General features: G+C 43.3%; 1 protein-coding gene across 6 annotated transcripts in view; it reads right to left on the reverse strand.

Annotated features, from left to right (window-relative positions):
- Positions 1-22,731, reverse strand: part of L3mbtl3 (L3MBTL histone methyl-lysine binding protein 3) — a 105,628-nt gene that overhangs the window by 50,386 nt on the left and 32,511 nt on the right. For 5 of the 6 annotated variants that reach the window (XM_023564536.2, XM_013151037.3, XM_063232867.1 and 2 more), the window contains 7 exons: positions 21,429-21,513; positions 19,927-20,018; positions 17,390-17,494; positions 13,372-13,507; positions 11,338-11,429; positions 8,746-8,897; positions 51-127 (listed from right to left, as the gene is read on the reverse strand). In XM_023564536.2, the coding sequence (XP_023420304.1) occupies positions 51-127; positions 8,746-8,897; positions 11,338-11,429; positions 13,372-13,507; positions 17,390-17,494; positions 19,927-20,018; positions 21,429-21,513 (739 nt within the window). The remainder of the gene's footprint in view (positions 1-50; positions 128-8,745; positions 8,898-11,337; positions 11,430-13,371; positions 13,508-17,389; positions 17,495-19,926; positions 20,019-21,428; positions 21,514-22,731) is intronic. The other variant, XM_013151039.3, reaches the window with a different exon arrangement.

The following is a 22,731-nucleotide window of genomic DNA, read 5'->3' on the forward strand; positions in this document are numbered from 1 at the left end:
AGGTCTGCTGACCTCTGAAGTAGGGGATTAGACAGGTAGGAAACACAAACCTGGTGGAGTAATGAGGGTTCTCCTGTGCTCTTTACACCAACCAACTGGGTGAATGTGTGGACTGGATGCTTCACACCTGTGGGTTATACAAATTAAAAAGCTGTAGTCATTATATAAGCTCAAAAACTAGTCTTTTTTAAAATGGTTCGTTACTGATCCCGAACACCTTACAGAGTTGTTTATTATAATCTACCTAATTTGCAGATAGTTGCTAAACCAAAGGGAAAGTTAAAATCTTGCACTTTTTTCATATGCAAATGGCAAGCAGCATTCTAGTAGATAAATGTCACGATTTGACACCATACAATTTTCTTCCCCCTATGAGTATTGTTTATATCCTGACACTTCAAATGTAGAAGTACAAAGATCACATTATTAAAATTCAGCATTCTTATCCACAACCAGCGTACGGAGAAATAGACCACCTGCACACAGGCAAGCAGAGATCATTTCACCATCCTATTCCGCAGTATCATGGCAGAGACCACTGTTAAAATAGTGCTTCTTCCTCTTCCCTTCCACCTTCTTCTCCTCTATGTAATCCCCACTGTAGCTAAGTGCGTGTTTCCAGAGCCTTTCTGTCAATGCTCAGATACCGCACTTCCGGTTCCCTGATCCTAACCTGACTGCGCTGCGTGTTTCTCATCTCAACATGCGACATATTTCTCCACTCAGTCATCCAGGTACTGAGATGTGGATGAGGGGCCTGGTGCTGGACAGACAGAGAAACTGCAGTGAATAAAACAACTTTCAGGGCAATTATGCTATAGGAAGTAAACAACAAGCAAAATACAGTTGTCCTTCTGTATCTGCAAGGCTTTGGGTCTAGGAACCTTGCAGGTATCCAAATCAGAGGCTCTTCAGGTCCCTAACACAAAATGGTGGTCATCTTTCGAGTACCCTTGTCATACCTGGTGTAACTAACACACCTTGGTGACAAGCGCTAAGCAGAAGGGAACGAGCAGACTGTGTAAGTACAAGAGAGCGCCTCATGGAACCTGGTCAAGTCGGCTACTCGGTGAGGAAAAACTTGGAAGATTTGAACAGAGAATGGCGCCACTCGTGTATATGAAGGCAGTTAGGGCACAGATGACACCAAGTGCAAGGTTATGCATTGGGAACCTGGAAGGACTGTGTCAGCAACAGGAAGGAAGAGAGACCAAGGAAAGCACAGACCAACAGGAAATGATGTCAGACAGCAGGGCCCTTAGGCTACCACGAGGTTTAGGATTTTACTCAGACTGAACTAGAACATCCCTGTGGAGGTTTTAGGCACCGTCATAGCTTACACATATTTGTGCTTTAATTATTCTGGCTGTTCTAAGAAAAGTAATCCACACAGGTGGTGAGACAGGAGGTGGTCAGAGGCTATGGGGAGAGTGGACCATGTGGCTTGAATCACAGGGGCAGAGGTGAGGAAGAAGGGGCCATGTTTTACGTTAGTATTTTAAAGTAGAGCCAAGAGGATTTGCTGCCGGATTTAATGTGGGGTGTGCATGACCTGAAGCAGTCAGGACACTACAAGGCTTTGCACGTGGTCAACAAGAAGAACGCAGTGGCCGTTTTCTGCAGTGAGGAGGACCCCAGCACAGTCTCTAACATCTCGAGGGGTGACAGAAGGGTCCTGCTATTGATGGATGCCGAAAAGACAAAATGCATGAAACTCGGGAGTTCAAGGACAAGATCAAGGCCAACAGCACAAATCCAGGAGCCATCAGTCATCGGGAGGGTACAGTGTTTAACACTCGGGGCACAGCGGAGGACGCCCAGGTAGTGTGTGGGCTGGCAGGCCCCGGCCAGGAAGGACTAGTGGGGAGAAGTGGGAAGACAGAGTGAAGGTGCGGCTGGCGTGGTCAAAGATGGGCAGGAACTGAACGGATCTCTGGAGCTGGACCTCATATGAAAGCTGGGGATGGAAAAGGGCAAACGACTGAAGGAAGCAGATCAGGAGACACTGCAGGACTAAAACAGAAAACATGTGTAAGGGGTTCTGTGATAGAAGGGGCCAGAGATAGGAGGCAGTAAAGGGCAAAAGAGAAGTTTTGTTTTGTTAAGTTGGGAGAAGCTGAAGCCCGGATGGCAACCCTCTGTATCGTTGTTACAAATTTTAAGTGTACAATTAGTTGAAAATAAGTTTTTACCAAGATGAAAAGTATTGCCTTTTCAGTCAAAAAATTACAGCAGAGCAACATCCTCAGTCAGGGGACTGTTTTTGACACAATGACATCACTGGTAGAGCAATGTCCCGCGACTGCGAGGGGCAGGGTGGGCCCAGGGCCTGGAGCTGAGCGCCCACGGCGGCGGCAGGACTGGAGCCCCAGTCAGTCCAGGTGGGACGCGGGAAGATGGAGCAGGATGGACAAGGCCCCGCCGCTCTCCTCAGTGAAACAGCAAACAAGGTTACGGGGCAAGAGGGAGAACAGGAAGAGGGTGAGAGACGTCAGAAAAAACTGGGAAATGTCATAATCTGGAAGGACAAGGAAGGCAGGACCAAAGGGCACCCCCAAGGTTCACAGACAGGAAGCCAGGAAGATGGATTCGGCCAGGACTGGAGTTGAACCAGGCAAATGCACTGTCAAGAGATGGAGTCTATTGAGCGTGTGAAGAAATCACAATACACTGTGTTTTCCAAAAGTGAGAAAGTGGTTAGAGGTGGGCTCAAAACAAACAGTGAATGTTTAAATTTACAACATTCATTTCAGGAAAAGACATACTGCCATTAAAGCCCTGCAAACCATTCCCTCTTGATTCAGGCACACTTATCTCATGTCCTTGCCGCTCTCTGAGGCAGTTCTGGAAGTGCTTTCCTGAGTGTCTTTACGATGTGCGAGCAAAAATACACAGAATACTGCTGCCTAGTGTCAGCCAACATAAAGGCTGGGTGGTTAAAACGTCATGCCGTGTCCCCCACCTTGTTCATGGGATGAGGCACAGTGCATCTGCTGGCTCTCCGAAGTCAGAATGACCATGAAAGGTAAAGGTTTTAGACTGACTCAGGACATCCACCTAGCCATGACAGCGCAACTAAAAAGACTCAACCCAACAGAATCACAAAGCTGATTGCAAAGGGCCAAGAACTTGGAGGGGAATCAATGGCAATGCGCCTTTTAATATCACTGTATTTTTATCAGACCTGCATATGTGGGTGTGGGTGTGCATGTGTGTGTGTGTGTCTCAGGATGACACAAAACATAGTTCAGAAAAACACAACATGCTACTACTTAGAGACTGACAGTATCATACAACAGGAGCATACTAAAGCTGAAACTGCACTGGGGAAACTAGCTGTGACTTGTTTGATGTAGCACATCCTAATGATAATTATGAAACACTGCTTTGTTAGGAAAACTATTAACACTGCACAGAGTATGAGTGGTGTGCAGGGCCGCCAAGGAGCCCAGGTTTGGTCCACTAACCAAGTCTGATGCCTCTGTTCTGAGGGATCAAGAAATCAATGCAGCCTTCCTAATGGGAAAACAGAAGGTAGATCACCGGGAGGGTACCAGCAGTTGGAGATTCTAGTGAACTGAAAGTCTAATGAATACAGAAAAACAAAGCACTTTCTTAGGAAATGAGACTGATGTAGTCACCCTATTTCCAAACCAACCTTCTCCGGGGCATAGATTCACAGGACAACACGCTGTGAGCTGGGGTGCCTGCTTGGTTCCGCTCACTCTCCTCAGTCAGAGTCAGTAAAAAACCCTTTTAACCTTATAGCGGATCCCTTCTTTTCTTCTCTTAAGTTACTTCTGATCACATACCTTCCTCCTCTGATAAACTGCTGTTTTTCCGTATACTATACAGGAGGGTACAGGTATGTAACAGCTTTTTTAGAAATATGAAAATAAACAGGTAAAATGCCAACTTCCCTTGGTCACTGCTACACTTCTTACAATATGCATTTTCGTAAGAGACATTTTAACACACCATTCCTTAAGACGTGTTGCTGTAAAATGTATAAACGGGGCCCTAGAGCTCTACTTCTAGCTCTCCTAACTTTTCCTAAACAAAGATTTTATTATGGATAATTACTAATGATGCATTTCATTTCAGGGGAGGTGTTAATTCATACACAGCTTCATTAAGAATGAAAAATAAATATATGACATGTGTTTAATTTTCCCTTCTTAATCTAATAAAATTATAGAGTAGCTTTTATAATTATCTGTCAGAGTCATGGTGATTATTTTAAAGCAAGAAAATTAAACATTACTCTTGGTGTTACTGGATTTTTCTATAAAGTATAAGTAAGGAAAATAATACAGCATATTATGGGTGCTCGTCCCGCTGACTCTTACACTAAGGTTTTAATAACATTTAAATATCAAAGTTTCTAATTTAAGTTAAAAACAAGCCATCTCAATAGAGAAGATAAAAATGCCTCCTTTTAAAATCTACTTTATTTATATTTTCTCAATAAGCAAACACGTCATTCAAAAATTAGAAAGCTATGAACTCTTTTCAGCTACCACTGTAAAACAAGTCATCCCCTAGTCCCATCTAGTGTTCAAAGGCAGAAATGTAACCCGAAAGAAATACAAAGAAGGTGGTGAAAGGCTTAGCAAATCCCTGAGCAAAGTACCTATTATTAGGGGTGTGCAGTATATCATCAAAGAAACGTTTCAAAAACATTTTTTTTAAGAAAGTAAAACTCAGTAAGAACTGTGAGAGTAATAAAACCCAAAATGTGTAATTGTCATTGCACAAAAGAAAGGAAAAGAAAGTGCTCTAAAGGATATAACTGCATATATATTTAAGTGTATAAGATAGATAACCATATTACTGAGTTTTGTTGGATCACTGAACAAAACTGTTTGCAGTCTCACTGTTTGAAAGTCCACTTTATACACTTTAATTTTGTAACCTGAACAACTATTTCTAAGATAACAATATATAATCTATTAACTAGTGATTTCCTACTTTCATTTTTCTGAAATTCTGTATAACTTGTACCCTTTTTCTGTTTTTTTTCTTTTTCTCCTTGAATAAAATTTAAAAAAAAAACAGTAAAACTTATTCCCAAAGACTGCTAAAATTCAATCAGATCCAGACCAGTAGATTTTGAAAAGGTAAGAAATCAAGTAAATAATTCATAAACATGATCATTTTATGGAAACACAAAGAGGTTAAGTAAGTTTACCAAGCCCTTGGGTTGGAAAGAAAGATTCTACTTTATCAGATGCAGCCAAAAAAACCTAATGCACACACCCGAAACTCCACACACCTGGCAGCGTCTAACATTTCAAGGAGCTCACTTCGGTCTCTTTGTTGCAAGCATTAATGGCTTGGGTTCTTTGGAGAACTACAGGACACCAGCCTTTCCCATTCCAAACTCAGAGCACAACTCTGCCCCGGTGTTAACTAGTACCCAACTCTCTTGGCTTCCCGCCATATACAAACTCCGTAGGGCCTCTCTGCTTTCTGACTAAACCCCAAACCTCACCAGGCTGAGTCAACCTTTCCATCCCTAATTTATAGCCAAACATATTCTCCACAGCAGCTCTTGTAAATATTAATTAATTTGCTTCCAGATGAAAATCTCTCACTTTCCTTTTCTTTTTCTCCAACCCGAGAGATGACAATTTACTGGTATTGCCAGTAATCAATTCCATTTCAGATATCTGCATCCTCCCTCTTCACAATGGTTAGAGACCTTCTTCCTGCCTAAAGACCAAGCTCAGATTGCTCCAAGTTAAATTCTCTGTGGACACAGACTCCCCAGGCAATAACCTTCTTTTCCTTTTAACACCAAACTCTTCCGATGTCCCTGATGGCCACCTCTCCAACCTTCTGTAAATTTCCTAGCTCCTAACACTCTTCATCCTCACCTTGCATGACAAGATAGAACTTATTCTTAGTTTATTTTTTGAAAGGGGGCAGCTGGTGTTTAGAAGAGTGAAGAAATTAACCAAATATATTAGATGCCATTCTCCACATATATCCTGTCCTGGCCAAAACAATGCTTTCCTTGGCTAGGGATACTCCACACCAACATCTAAGAGCCAATTCCTTTCTTCCTTCAGTCTCACTCAAATGCTGAGACACTCGCCAACCAGTCTGAGCTGGTCCTTGCCTCCCTGTGCCACAGAGACTGCAAGAGATTGTTTCCAACAATTCCACACCCATCGCACAACCCCGGCAGTGGTGCCTGCTTGTGCTTCTCGCCTTTCCCCATCACAGAGCTCAGGGATGAAGCTGAAATCTGCTTGGGTCCCACTCATCTCCACTGACCTCCCCTCTCCACCTTCTGCTCCCCACTTAACTGACAGGTGAGAAGCCTGTTAGCTAAGACACGACTCAAGACAACTGCAAACCCAGGGCAAACTCTTCAGCATTGTTTTAGGGAGACATGCAAATTATCATTCATAAATGTAAGAGATCCACTTCTATAAACAGTTGGCAAAACCGTTAGGACAATCAGAAAAACACACTTGCCTGAGGCGTGCACTAATCCACTAACTTGCTACTTCTTTTTCATGGATCTGCTCCCAGCTGACTGAGCCCTGACTTACAGAGACACCCCTAAAATGGGCTCCAGGCACCTGAACCTGCCATCTCCATCGAATATGCTCTTCCTACTTAACAGCAGGCTAAGTCCCTGTGTTACACCTGAGTCCCAAAAGACAAGGTCACAAGAAAAGAACGTTTCTTAGGAGGAAGTCTTTTCCAGTGCTGTGTGTGTGAGTGTGTGTGTGCGTTTGCATGCATCTGTGTTTGTGTCTGTTTGAATATGTGTTGCGCCCCAGATCCCAACCTTTAGGAAGCTGGAACCTGAGATGACAAAGAGGCTGTAACCAGTGCAGAAGAGGGGACCATCTTTTGGTCCCTGCTTTCCCTCCTAGATCTTTAAAATCTCTTCTTTCCTGCAATAATATTGTGTGATACTGAGGATTATTCTTCAGTCTAATGACTCTCAAGGCAACAGAGTTAAACAGCTATCAATTAGCTAGCTTAGAAGAAACCCTGACATAAAGCAAGTTTACTTGTTTGCATGCTATCTTCCTTTCATAAAAAAACTTTCCATCCTACAAAAATTTCCCAACCTGTAGTACCATAAATATACACAGACATATACACTATGTTTCTAAGTTCACACTAATGTTAAGCAATACAGGGTTACTATCCAATCAAACAAAAAACTTTTCACTTCAAAGCTACCTTAAATGGAGACAGGCAAGCTGATCTGCGGCCTCAATTACACATCTAAATAAGTTATGCAGATAAAAACCATTCCAAGTGTAAAGATCAAAGAACACAGTATTTATGTTCTGGAGAAATTTCAATCCATGGAAGCAATTTTCTAAGTGTATTAACTGCAGGTTGAGGAAGAAAATATACTGTATTTTTTTCTGACAATTAATAAAATATGATTTCATGCCACCACTACTAAGCAATCCTCAAAAAGTATTCTCCATCCTAAAAATAATTATGAGTTTGTGCTCATAAAAGCACAAAACTGGAGTTTATAAGAGATTAGTACTTTCTTTGTCCTTTCTGAAAAAGAACCCAAAGCACCAGTTTTGTTTGATCCTTATTAATTTGGCATTGAGAAAAATCAATGTGGCAAATTCTAGGCCTCCTCATTCTTTTCCAGAATTTTCTGAAAAGCAATTTATATTAAATAATTGATTTCTATTTTTAAAACACTGCAGCAAACTACTACCTACTTATTTTTCTCAAATAACAGCAAGAACAAAAACCCTTAAAATTTAGGAGAAAAATCTCACCAAATGAATCAGAACTTTAAAAACAAAACAGGCCAGGGGTATAATCCAGTGGTGGCATATTTGCCTAGCATGAGGATCTGGGTTCCATTCCTAGCTCTGCACACAAAATGAATGAATGAATCAATCAATCAATCAATCAAAGAAACGAAAATCCACACTCATTTTTAAAAAGCCTAATAACTAACTTAATATTCCTTATCACTAAAAGGATTCTATCAAAGTTACGTTCTACCACCAAAATCCATATCAAGAAGAGGACAAACATGTTCAACTTAGACAGATTAAGCTAGTTCTAAATTTAAAGTTTTCTCACCCAGTCACCGTTGCAAAATAAATAGGGTCAATTTTAAATTTAAATGAAATAAAACCCATCAATTTACAGAAGAAATTTAAGGAATGGGAAAACGTGGCACAGTGATTCAATCAGCAAATCCAAGCTGTGGGAGATGCAAGTACAAATCCCCTGGCCTCTTCACTGGAGGTTACAAGTAGAAAAAAAAAAAAAAAAAAGAGGAACAGGGATGTAAAAATTAAAGAGATCAAATAAAAAAAAAAATTCAAGCAATCACAAAGCTGTGAATTTATGTTGGGAATGAGGGGGTGTGAATATCACTTCCACTGTAGAGACACAAGTAAAATGCGTATCAGGAACAGCATTAAAGGACATGGAAATACATGCAACATGGAACATGTTAAAATTTTTAAAAATCTGAAATAGGAAACAGTGGGGCAGTGCACTGTTAACTTTTTGTTGGAAGTTCTGCATTGTTTCTGTTTTTAAACCTTGTACATAGTTTATTCAGGTACACATTAAAATTTTTTTTTTGTCTTTTTCCTTTTTATTGGTACCAGGGATCGAACTCACGACTGCCTGCTTGCAAGGCAGGCGCTTTATGCCGCTGAGCTAAATCCCCAGCCCCACACATTAAATTTTAAACAGCACACATTCACAGAAAATGCCTCTCACCAATAGTCATAGCTCTCATCCCAGTTGTCAAAATGCACCAGAAAACGGTTGTCCACCATATCTGTTACCGTGGCAACACAGATGAATGCAGGGTTCTTTTTGTCTACAGCCTCAAGCTTCATTCCAACTCGAAAGCCTGATGGGATCACTGTCTATGGAAAAATGCAGATATAATTAGAGATAAGCGCACACTCAACAAACAGCAGAAAGACCCGTGAATCTGCACCTCCCGAGCCCACCCCGCTAGCCAGCCCTGTATTCACATCATTTCAAAATCATGTGCTAGGTTCACAGCAGGGCTTCTTTCCAACCAGCACTAATAAAACAAAACGAAATTATTAACATGCTCGACGGCTACACCCAATTAACTGAGTCTCAATCTCAATCAAGTCTCCCAATCTTGTAGTGATTAAAATAATTTTAACATGCATTTTGATACTTTAGAGAACTACACCAGCAGGTTTTACTCGCCATGTAGTTGACATTTTGGCCTTTCTTCTTTGATTACAGATTTAACAATGAAAATTACTTCATACCAAATACGCACTTAATCAAGTTAAAAATGGGTACAAGTCAGTACAAATTCACTCCCACTTTCAGATTTCTCTTGAGTACTCTCCAGAAAATAGGTCATCTTAAGATATTAAAGGCTGCAGATTCCTACAAGTTTTACTTAATGCTACAGACAATTTTTATTAACAGCAGCAGCAAATAAACTGGCTGATAATCTAGATAACCCTTCAAAATGGTTAGCAGTTGGAAGAGAATCAGTCATCTGGGACTTAAAAGGAAAGCAACAAAAGTTCAGGAAGAATTACTCCCCGAGGGACAGTAACACGCAACCACCCCTTATAATCCTTTATGAAGAAGAACATCCTAATCTCAGAGCAAGATATCTGGTTATGAATTATGTCAATCACAAGACATTCGATGCCTAAGTCATTTCTTTCTTTCTTTAAAAATAACCAAAAGCCCTCCTGCACAGACTGAAGTGTACAGGAATTACTCTAAGTACTTTAAGCAAAATAAACTCACTCCCACTTTATTATAACTATACAAATGTATAGCCATTGTTGTGAAAAATGAAGTTATATATCTGAAAAATAGGAGAATAAGTCCTGTGTGAGCTAGAGGAATAAGCATAAATAATACACAGACATTTTTATCATATAGCTAAGCCCTGAAATCAGTTATCATTTAGGACTATAAATATTTGACTATTTGCAGGTAGATAATCAGGACAAAGGAAACTGAGTTGCCTCTTAGATTCCAATCGCAGAGCCTGAGATTAAGGTGAAGTTAGCATTACCCAGAATGTAAGGGGACAGTGCAAGGCAGTTAATGAAATCCCAAATCCCAGAGTCAGATCATGAATAGAGAATCAGTCAGGGATCAGGAAGCTTGCAGCAGAGAAAACAGGCCACTGAGTGAGTTCCCACCTTTCCACCTCTTCCCAGAGTAAGTCCAACAGAGCACAGTACCTACTGACACGCCAGTACTGACATCTCAGCAAGCAAGCCCGCTCTCTAGTAAAATATTATAAAATAATAACCTGCCTCATTACCTCCACTAGGTTCCTAAACACCCCCACCCCTACCCACCACATCTTCAGTTCTCTGACTCAACCTGGCTTATGTTCAGTCGGAGAACATTTCATCCTTAGCCTGCTGCTCTCACACCAACTCACTACTATCACCTCCCAAATGGGGGTTTTTACCTGCTCCTGGTACTTATTTCCATTTGTAGGCAAGGAGCCCTGTTAGTGAAACATCACTGTCTCCCCTCCTGCCCTGTCACTTGCTGTTCCCTGGCAGGTGGGCCTGGTAGCAGGAATTTCCCTTGAAGGCGTGACGGGCTGCAGGGCACAGTCTCAGTTCTGCTGGATGAGGGGCCAGTCCTCTTTGGTTTTGGGGAGTGGGTAAATCCTTTTGATTGTGGGGTTCAGAATTAAAAACCTCATTTGTCTTTGAGACACAAGACATGCACATCTTCCAAGCCAGTCTTTATCAGGTGTAAAGATGCTATTTTGTTTTGCTATTTCATTGTCCCTATTCTTTCCAGGCAGATCAGAACTTGGGAGACTATCAAGTCCTGTGAGAGACAGCGGTGGAGGATCACACAATGGAAAATGGGAGTACATCAAGACACAGGAAGACACACACATGCATCCATTGCCGATTCTGCCTGGCGAATAAAGTCACGAGCTGCAGTGGAAGAACATCTCGGTCTCCAGCGACCTCCTGCATGTAAATTCACTCAGGGCTACCGTGGCTTTACTAAGAGTCCTATCTGAACCACCACCCTAACTAAAAATGCCAGCAATCAAACATTCCAATCATTTCATCTTTATGCATCTTAATTATAAATCACCCCCAGATTTTGCAGTAAGTTGCTTTCTACCATTCAATAAAAAATGTAATATGACTATAAAATATTGATTCATGTAGACTTTAAGCTAATTTTAAATTTTAAGATAAGAGAACTCTAATTACCAAGGCAATAAAATTTATACTAGTTCCCTATTATCACTTGTCATTTATCCCATGAGACACTCAAAAATCACCTCCTTGGAAAGGAGAACTTTGTACTTACTATATTCTGGTTTTCAAATAATGATTTAGGGGCTGCCTGGGCTTTGCACGTCTTCAGATAGGTCTGCCAATTAAATTCTTCTTCTTTATATCCTGGAGTAATAAGCACACATAAATGGACTTACTAAAATATTCAAATATTTTACATTTACTTTTCCAACCCCACCTTTAACTCCTACATGCCAAAACCAAGCAATGAAATGATTTTTTTCAATATACAAAATTAAACTTATAATTTGTAACTATGTATTTTTACATACAGGTTGTGGGGGGTTTTTTGGAGCATATTTTACTATTTGTTTCATTTCTAAATGAACAGTAACAGATAGGAAAAAAATAGGGAACAAACACTTTTTACACCTAAATATATGTTTTATAGAGCTTTCTCCATCAATACTTAGAATTTTTCAACAGCTGGGACCGGTGAGCTGGAATAATCAAGCTTTTTCTCGTTTATTCTATTTTGGGAGACTAACACACAGGAACAAGTAGAAAGTTGAAAAAATAATAATAAAAGCAGGCAAAATCTTTTAGGTTAAATCACAATTCAAAGTTTATGAAGGAAGAATATTAGCAAACTATGATAAGAAAAATGTCCACTGCCTTAATTTCACAATTTCATTAAAGTGAACATATTTTTAAAAAAGGGAATGGAGCACTTTATTTATCTGCTATGAACTCTTTTTGTTTCATTAAAGTTCAGCAAGTAGATAAAAAGATCACTCCTTCTATATAAGAAGTTAGTTTATAAGAGGGCTTACAAATTTCCTTTTCTCCATCACCTTTTGTTATTTGTTTGATCCTTTAGCTATCTGAAAATATCATTCTGGTATTAACTTTTTATTTAAAAGCAAATAATTATTTAAAAGATAGTCTACTGAAAAACAAACACCTTCTAGGCATGGTGGTGCACACCTATAATCCAGCACTCAGGAGGCTGAGGCAGGAGGATCACCACGGGCATTGGAGGATAGCCTGAGCCACAAAGGTAGCTAAAGCCAGCCTGAACAACACAGTGAAACTCTGTCTCAAAAATACATTTAAAAAAAAAAAAAAAAAAAAAGACCCACAGAGCTGCAGACAGAGCTCTGGTAGAAGTAGAGAGCTTGCCTGGCAAGCATGAGGTTGTAAGATCATGAATTCAACCCCCAGTACCCCCAAAGGAAAGAAGTAGAGAGCTTGCCCAGCATATGCGAGGCCCTGGGTTTAAGCCTCAGCATTGCCAAGAAAAATTTTAAAAGTCCTAAAATGGGACAAAAATTATCAAGCTAGTAATTTGAATTTTTCACATCAAGTAAGTAGTAATGAATCTAATAGCTGAAAGAGAAGGAAATACGATACACTGGTGAAGGGCTGAAAAAAAAAAGCAACCAAATGCTGCCTGTTTCTCTAGGAACTTTATACAGATGTGAAACGGGAAAAAATCACTGTCTGGGGAGTGGCTCGGTGTGGCACTTGCCTAGCGTATGGGAGGTTCTGGCTTTGATTCCCCAGCGCCACGAAACCAAATATAACCAAACAAACAAGTGAAAGAATGAAAGAAACTGTTCAGAGTTCAACTCACACTTAACCTGCTTTTCACTGTTCACTTTTCGTTTTCCTAAATATTAAGATTCATATGTTCAAGGCATAAGATTTCAGAGGGATTTCCATCCAAATACGAGTAAATAAAATTAACTACCTGAAGTAGTTAAAACTAATTTTTCAAGTTGGTTTTTTCAAGAATACCAATACATATATCCATATATTATGAAATAACACAAATTTGCTGGTAAAAATTATTTATAGTCACAGAAGTATCATTACCATGCCACAGTTAATTTATATGCAAATTAATACACAGACATGGTTTATTCTCTCAAGGTAGAGTATAATTTTATTTCTTTTACTTTAATAAAAGTATTTTTACCATGAATAATCAGCTTGAATTAGGACCCCTCTGAATTACCATCAAGTATCCCATGGCTGAAAATTCCCAAGTAGCAAGTCAGAAAATGAGATTTCAGTGATCCCAGAAGAGGCAGGGAAACCACACCTTTGGGAGGATGGAGTTTGTGGCCGGTTTTCTCGCACCATCCGACGGGGTGGATGTCCAGTGCATCCGCGTTTACCCAGAAATCATAGCAATCGGAATACCCATCAAAGTGCAGCTTGATCCGGTACCCACAAACCTGAAACAGTACACAAAAAGTAACACGGACATGAGGTGCACACGCCCTGAGCCACCCATGAACAGCAATCAGAGCAACCCGTGAGCAGCCATTTAAAAGCACTGCTGCACATGCTCGGCTGACATTCCAGCCCTGCCTCCAGGCCCATGAGGAGCACAGAGACTGGGTGAAGAGCTGCTCTCCCATGCCACCTTCTCTCCAGTTGCTAGTCCACTGGAGCACAAGCCACCACGGCCAGATGGCAGGGAAGCCACCAGACCGGGCACAGGACCAGCGCTGGCAGGGCCCGGCACTGACCGCCACCAACTCAGGCTAGCGCCGAGACAGAGCCATCACCTGGTTCTCCTCTCTCCTGGGTGCTGGCTGGCAAGTGAGAAAAGCCACTCCCAGCTCCTGCTCAGGCAAGACAGGCTCCCTGCACCCTAGGAAGAACTTGCTCTCCACACCTGCACTCCACACCTGTCTCCTGGTGGGGAAGCTCTGGGCTCAGGGCTGCACTGGCTCAAGCTCTGTCCTGAGCTCTCTCAGGGAAAGTTCGGCCCCTCTGTGTTCTTCCCACCAGCAAAAGCAGATGTGTCCAGAACAGCCGCACACACTCTAGACCTCTGCCCACTCTGGGAACACCTGTCCTCCAGAATCTCACTCCAGAAAGACACCTGAGACACACAGCAGGCAGTGCATTCACCCCAAAATAATGCGGTCTCTGTACAGCTACTGAACACTACCTACTACTAAAACTCCAATGGCAGAATAAATTACACAGCATGAGTCAGCTTAGAAGACTGTGGAAGTGGGAGGCAATGTGTGCACTGCTGTCTATCCCATAGTGTGTATACATAAGGCAGTGTGTGTATTAAGTCATCCCATTTACGCACATATTTACATACACACTAATGCATGCCTCTGTGTATATGTAAACCTGCAATAAACGTCTTCAAGAATACAGAGGCTGCTAAAAGAGAGTGTATATACACTTCAAGAAAAGAAACCTGAATGAAAGTGAGAACAGAAGGGCATAAAAGGGACCCACGCCTGTATTTCATTTCATTTTATATGGCAGTACTTTTTTAATTAAAAGGTACTGCCCTACTGCATAGAGGAAATTTGCAGCAGAGCCCAGTCTGGGTCTCCGGGAAACAAGGTCTCTGTGGAACAGCACCGGCCCTGTCCCCACCCCCCTCCGGCCCAGGCCTGCACCACCGCCTCCTCCTCCTCCTCCGTCATCCCTGGTCCCTCTGCTCCACCCCTGAGATGCTGAGCTTTGTAAACCGTCCCCCATCGCCCTCTCTCTTCCCTCTGCAGCTGTTCCAGCACCGGGCTGTGCTCAGGCCTCCTCTGTTTTCTAACATTTTTACCTCCTCTTGCACCCAGATTCTTTCTGCTCACATCCTCTGCCTCAGCTCTCTCTGTGCCTTCCTCTACTCAACCCTCCAGAAGCTTCTTAAATATTCAACCCCTTTTTCTCATTGGAAAGAGAAAAAGAGAGAAAGAGAAAGGAGAGGGAGCGAAGAAAGAGGAAACATAAAAATAAAAAAGACTGCCTCTCAGTCTGATGGAAACCAGTGCTCACACTCCCTAGTGAGAAGGTAACAAGTGATACCTATTTAGGTCAACACCCATCAGCACACAGCAGGAATTTCAAGGTGACTTTTCACATGGTGACTCTAAGGTTGGCTTTCATAGACAAACAAAATGAATATTCACTTGAATACTTTTTGTTAATAATGAGAAAATGAACAGTTAGTATCAATGTGAGAACAGTTAAATGAATTAAAACAATCCCATGAAATGGGAGTACTAGCCCAAGGAGCCAAAGTATCGAAAGACATACAACATACTTGTACCTGGTGAGATCGAAACACACAGTGAGTGCTTACACTGAAAAAATTCATTACAGCCAAAGGCACATTGCTATGAATCCTCCTCTCTCACTTTGAATACACAGACCTGGCCACTCTGGCCACTTCCTGAAGCAGTTCTGGAGGTCCTCTCCTGTGACAGTCTTTAGGAGGTGTGACCAAAACTGCCGACTGCAGTCCAGGAAAGGCAGGGCACAGAGAACTGCTTCTCAACCACGGGAAGTGTCACCATGTGTGACTTCAAGCTCTTCCCCAAAGTCAGCACAACCAGGAAAGTGCATGTTTTGGATCGATTTGGGATACAGGGGCAGACACAGTGCAACTACAGACAAGGGAGACGACTTGGGACTGCTCAGAAAGTGTCAAGAACATGGGCTAATTGCGTTCAAAGTCAGAGAAGGTGTTTTAAGGGAGACGATGACAGTGTGTTTTTACTAAAGTTTTAAAATTTAAATATTCATCATAGTTCTCAATTATCCCTCGTATGTCACAGAAGTTGCAAAATATCACGTAATCTATCAATTGTGTGTGAAACAGAAAAACAACAGCCAGGCACATATTTCATAGATGTAGAAATCACCTGGCCGGACCCAGTAAACTGCTCTGGGCTTCATGCTCTGGGCTTTGCAAAGAAGCAGAGGATGGGATGGATGCTAGTGCTCTTGTATTGGTTGAAGCTTTCACAATCAGAAGCCTAACGTTTATGACATAAAACCCAGACAAAGTAACGTAAATATCCTTCAAATACCGAGACCTGAAACACACATACTATTAGAAGGCCATTCTTCTTCCAGCACTCACTTCTCCAAAGCAGTCTCTAGTCAACTGAAGCCTGGAGGGCTGCACACAAATGCCCTGGCCCAGGACAAGAGGGCTTCAGGGGACTGGAGCAGGGCACTGGGGCAGCCGCAGCCTGACTGCCTCTCCTCTCTCCTCCTCCGCTAAGTGCTGTACTCAGTTTCCACCGCATCTGCAGCCCTTATGGTCTGCAGCCGCTCTGCAGCGTCCTCATCTGGTGCCTTGCTGAGGTCAGCCCTCAGGCTTCAGGATCCACAGAGCACACCTCTTCGCCTCTCTGGGAATCCCACCCACTTCAGAGGAAAACACCAATCAGCCACCAACAAGCCTGGCTCTCCCCTGCCCACCCAGAGAGGTGTAGCATGGCACTCAGCAGGGAAGACATACAACAGTCACACAACTTTGAGAGCTGCAGACTCTCACACTCTCTATAAAAGCTGCAAAACATCTCACTCATTTTCTGAGGCGAGGAAGAAAACGCAGCCTCTCCTTTCTCCACACGTAACAATGATATGAACCCCAAGTGACTGGAGCCCTGGGGACCTCAGCTTTCTCATGTGAAAGATGAAGAAGTAGCTCTGCCTCAAAAGCTGGCTCCTTCAAGAACGAATCTGAGCTCAGAGAGGGAGGCACTTTGCTCAGCTCTAGGCTGGAAGGTGCTGCGCTCCAGGTAACCGTGGCTACCGGTCACTGGGATCACCACATGCAGCCGTCGCAGGTCTGCCTCCTACAGAGCCAGGGAAGGAACAGTGTGAGAACCCCCAGCACTGGAGACCATCTGACGCCTTTGGCTGTAATTTTTAAAAGATGCACCACCCTGGCTCAACAGAAAGAGCCAGAAGGCAGGCATGGGAAAAAAAATGTAAATGTATTCTCAGTAATACTGGAGTCCTACTACATATATTTGACTTACTTACATTTCCTGAAATTTTCAGAGACACTCTCAAATGCTAAAGAAAATAAACATCTGTCATCCCATCTCTCATGTTAAGGAACATGGTATGGTAAAGACTATGGGGTTAGACAGACCTAGATTCAAATCCAGATTCTACAATGCCTTGTAGCTGTGTGGCTTTGGGCCTTGGTTACCTCGTCTATAGAATGGGTACAAGAACACCTGACCCACACAGGGTAGAATTCTGACGCACATCAGGTGAGATGATGCATCGTAAAGAAACGCAGGATCACTATTTTCTTTTACAATCAAAGATGAGGCAGCACTTACCTCGGCCACAGTGAGAACACAGTACACAGACTGATGCTCAGGGTCCACGCCTTCCAGCTTCATCCCCACCTTGAATCCATTCTTGTTATATGGAAAGGACTGGTGCTACAGTGAGAACGACAGCAGCTTAGTGCTGGTTAGAAACGAGACTGCCATCCCCGAAGACGGAGAAAGCACACAGTTACTCACACAAGTCATGCTTGCTGCCTTGGTCTTACACCTCTGCCAAGGCACTCATCCCTCAAAGTGACACCAAGTGAATTAAACTAAAATGCATTTTGCCTATCAGATTGGAGAGGAATGATAAACACCATACTGTACGGTACTAGGAAAACAAACAGTCATGTGCAAGAAAATAAAAAATACATAAATACAAATCACTGGAAAGGTTGGAAACCACTCAGTCTCTGGCAGTGCCACAGCACCTATGAAAAACTGAATGTGCTTTATAGCTCGGCTATGCTTATCCTAAGAAATTAACCCTCAGAAACTCCCACACAAGTGCAAAGTGCCCATGTACACGAGTATTCAGCAGTGCACACAGCAAAAGGCTTGAAAATGGGAAGTGGCTGAAAGCTCCTCCAGGGGAGCACGGGAGTGAAATGCCGTGCATTTGTGTGGAGGGATTAACAGACTGAACCCCAGTCATCTCCAAACTGCCCAGCTAAACACGGCCACAGGAGCGTGAGACGCACGTGCCGCAGGCTGAGGACAGGGAGGCGGCTGTGCGTCTGCAGGCTGCTCCCACATGCGGGATTTTCTAGGAAGGAAATAAGGGGCAAAGGACAGCAGCCACGGCAGGAGGCACGAAGCTGATGCTCAGGGATGGACGGGCTCCCACGGGGCACGATTTTACATTCTTCCACATTCTGAATCGTGTAATTGGATGGTGATGCAAGGTATCTGTGTCACTTTAATATTTTAAGAAGTGTGAAAAGAATATTCTGTTATGGTCCAAAATGACAGAAAACAGTTACCCAGAATCAGTTCACATGTAATTGCTATTATGTTAAATTAAACATTCTCAATATAGAGGTAATCATCCTGTCATTTGCTAGTCACTATTTAAAAAAATTTTTTTTAAATTTTAGCCCATCAACTGAGGAATGGCTAAAAAAGATGTACTTTTACACAATCATACAGAAGGACAAACTGGAGACTTTTATAGGGAAATGGATATAACTTGATACCATACTCATGAGTGAAATAAATCAGACACACATGTGCAAACATTGTATTGTCTCACTAGTGTGAGAAGCTGAAAGAAACAACATTCTTTATGTGTGTGTGTGTGTGTGTGTGTGTATATATATATACACATACATACACAAGTTAAGATAGTTACACTATTGATTTCTCTGAGTTGACAAGAATTTGTGTTGTTACTCATCGGACAAATAAATGCAGCTGTCTTGTGCTCTGGGTGAATGATTTGGGGATGACAATGTGCAATGTGTGTACCACTGTTGCACCTTGATTAATGTGTTTCAAAATTCTGTTTTGTCTTCTTTTTTTTTCTCTTGGAAATAAAACATTTTTAAAACAATTTTTTTAATTTTTTTATACTGGGGATGAAACTCAAGACCTTGCGCTTGCCAGGAAGGCGCTTATGCCACTGAGCTAAATCCCCTGCCTATTATTTTTATTTTAAAGAGAAAAAATAAAAACGATCGTACAAAATTTCAAAACAGTACAATAGAGTAACAGTGATTTATATATTGCATATGATTATTTTCAAAGTAGTTGCTCAGATTACAAGCTGTGGGCATGAAAAATGGATAGAACAAAGTAAGTACAAACCTCCCTTTTCAATGAACTGGTAGAAATCAGTATTAAACTACCTTAACTATTTTGTATATCTACATATACATGTTTTCTTTTGCTGATAGTCAGTCATATATAAAAGACGTCTATGACAGACTTATGACATACCATGATTAAACACAATGTAGTAATTTAAATGGAAGGTCTGAAAACTACATCTGTCAGTGAAATCCAGCTGCCACCCATCCTGCAAAGGAAGCCCTGGGGACACAGCCACACCCACTGACCCCCACTGCAAAGGCTGTGCCAAAGGCTGCCTTCCTGTTACACAGCCCAGTGGAGTTGATGTAACAGTCAAGAGGAGCCCTGCACAACCTACGATATTTACTATCTGGCCCTTCACCCAAAAAAAAGGTTACTGATCTCCATTTTGGTCTGACAGTAGCTCCTATTGTGAACTACACCTGGTAATCTCCATGCTTAACTGATTTTAAGTTACCTATGAGAAAAGTACTTCTATTACACTCATGTAATATGGTAACCCACATTTAGACGAATTGTCATTACAAGATACAAATCTCTAACCCACTGTCTCCAAGCTACGATGCTGACCTAAAATTTTGTGTCAGTTTTCTTTACTGGTTTTTCAGGGGTAGCTGTCTCATTCAAAGTCAGGAGTTCACGCTCAGTAGACACTGAGGGGGAAACAGCCACTCCCAGCCCCAGCCCTGCACAGGAAGCACAGACGACAGCACCCACAGAAGGGACCGTACCTCCCTGAACAGCTTCGCAGGCACTGCCACAGCCTTCTCCTCTTCCAGATAGGACGCCCAGCACCAAGCTTTCTTGCCTTTAGGAGGCAAACCTGAAAGGCAAGTGAGACTGACGGATGGAATTTAAAGATCGACGAGTCGCCGAAGATCTACGCGGCAACCTCTCACTGCCTGGTTCCTGGTTCCTCGCCTGCTTCCACGGCTGGGTCTCTCAGCCTCTCTTCCTGGCTCATTTTCCAAGGAACGGAGGGCTGAGAAGCAGCCACAGTAAACACCCACAGTTCCAGAGGCAAAGAGAGAGGCGAGTGACCCAGCAGGTAAGAAGGCAAGCCAGCAGAAAGCCAAAGCGAACAGTACCGTGGGGCTGCGGGCAGGGAAGGCTTCCCCAGGCGGGACGCTCATAGCCACTTCCCTCAAGGACCAAGTGGCGAGCACTGCTGGGGACTTAGCAAAAGCCTGCTCCTCTTCAAATGCGAAAATAACCAACAGAGCGAGAGGCTGATTTTTAAGTAAATGAGAATGCCCAAGTGCTGAACGTGGTGGTGGTGGAGCAGTTAATGTTAATCTTATTGTGGATTCATTTGACAGAGCCCTGGACATGAGGGAAGGAGTGTAACAGCTTAACCGGCAGCAAAGGCAGGGGAAGGTGTTTGGGTGATGCCGCGGAGTAAGGCAAAAGTGGACACAAAGAAGGGAAAAACATCTAAATGTTTGAGAAAAAAAACAAGCCAACAGGCTGGAGGGCAGTGGAAGACACTGCCGTCACTGTGGGAAATGACCCCAGGTCCTTTCCAAGGAAGGGAATGGGTTCCTGCAGCTAACTGGTAAAGGGAAGGGCTGGGTCCTCCGAGAGACGAGAACGCTGCTGGCTGGCGGCACACACGAGCCCAGGGTTGTACCTGAGAGGGAGCACGCAAAACCTAGAATCCTGAGAAATGGAGGAGGTCAGAGGTTTTGGGAGGATGGAGACATGAGAACCATCTCTCTGATGGAAAAGTAGAGAAAAGAAGGGTCTGTTCTGTGCTTCGGCTGAAACCATTTCAAGGTCCCCCGCTTCCCCTCATCTGCCTCCTCCTCACTGCTGTAACCCAGAGGCTCAGATGCCAGGAGCCGGGCACAGCCAGCCCAGGTAGCACAGATGGGACAGACAGTGATGGTGTTCAGTTTTTTCTTCCCACGCTTTGGAAGGGACTTCGATTTCCTGGGAACAGTGTCATCCATGAAGAAATGTAACCACCTGTGTCCTTCTTCTTCATAGCCCCATGCTGTTTCCTATTGAATTATACCCTCTGTTAACCACACAAATTAACAGGCTTCACACTGGCATTTCCTTACACGAATGCATCACCTCAGTGCCTCAAAACTGAGCTGAAGAAAACCCCAACGCAAGCCTGCAACTATGACCTTGGGCAGAGCAGCCAAGACGACAACCCGTTCGTGTGAACCCCGTACTTTAGATTTTCCAGATGCCAAGTGAGAAGCCCTGTCTCCCATCAGCTCACCCTGCTTCGGGACGGCCGAGTCCCCTCGCCTTTTCCTCCGGGCTCTCTGTGAGCCCCTCAGGATTCTCCCGTCTTGTTTGTTCTCCTGCGGCACAAAAGGAAAATGATGACTTACAAGTTCATGAAAAGTGCACCAGTAAAAAGCTGCTGTCAGAAGGCTTTTTTTCCTTGCTGGCCTTCTCTTCAATTTCACCTCCTAACGGCTAAAGAAAGTAAGAATACAGCTCATCTGCGAGCCATGTTGCTTTTGGCAAAGGTCTAAAGAAATGAAGATGGAAGACCGGTTCCTAGCGGTACGCGCTGGGAGGGTGTGAGTGCCGGCCCATCCCCTCCCCGTACTGTCTCCTCTCGGCCCCACACCCACTCTATCCCGGTCCTCCTCACCCCTCGCTGGCCCCTCTCCCTTGGGCTCCTCTGCTGCTGTCTCTGCCAATCCAGTCTCTCCTCCCCGTCCATCACCTGCTTTGGGCTTCCCACTTACTTCAATGCCAAACACTCCCAGTCTCTATCTGCACTTCTCCCTCTCTGCCTCCAGGAGTCTGCATCCAACGGCTCCTAGCGACGCCCCCTGAGGCTGAGGAGCATCTCAGCTCATGATGGCTGAGTGACTCCGGTTCTCTACTCTTTCCTTGCCTTCCCATTCTCAGACAGTGACGTGATTATCCAGCCGGTGACAACCTAAGATTCTTAGAACCCTGGGGAACCTGCCTCTCACACTGATCCCCAACCACTGCCTCCGAGCTCACACAGCCTCATGCCCAGCCTACTGCAAGACGCCTCTTCCTGGTTTCCGAGTCTATTCTTGCTCATATGTACCTAGGCTACCGAGATCATCTGAACACATAAATCATAAATCCCCCCTTGCCTTTGACTTTCCCACAGCTTCCAATTACACTCAGTGAAGACAAGAACAATGAAGACTTACAAGAACAATTACACTCACGAGCAGTGAAGACGCGCTGCTGGTTTACCACAAGCCGTACCTGACTGTGAACCACACGACTTCCAGCAGCATTCCACTCCTGCCCTGACCCTGAAATCTCCGCTATCTTGTCTCTTTCACATCTCTTCAAAGAGAATGTGCCGCCTACACCCTCACCTGAAGGGTTCTCCCTCCCTAGATGTCCAGTTGCTCTCCATGCTCAGAGCAGGTTCCTCATGATTCAGACCAGTATCTGTGTCACTGTGCTTGGGAAATCCCACTGAAAACTCAACTTGCAGCAGTCCACTGATCCCTAATACCTTATTTTCATTTTAAATATAGCACTTAGGATGAGCTGACATTTCACCTGTTACTTTGGTT

Source organism: Cavia porcellus, unplaced genomic scaffold, assembly GCF_034190915.1.
Source record: "Cavia porcellus strain 051 isolate PalLab524CR breed Dunkin Hartley unplaced genomic scaffold, mCavPor4.1 scaffold_22, whole genome shotgun sequence".
NCBI classification, from domain to species: Eukaryota; Metazoa; Chordata; class Mammalia; order Rodentia; family Caviidae; genus Cavia; species Cavia porcellus.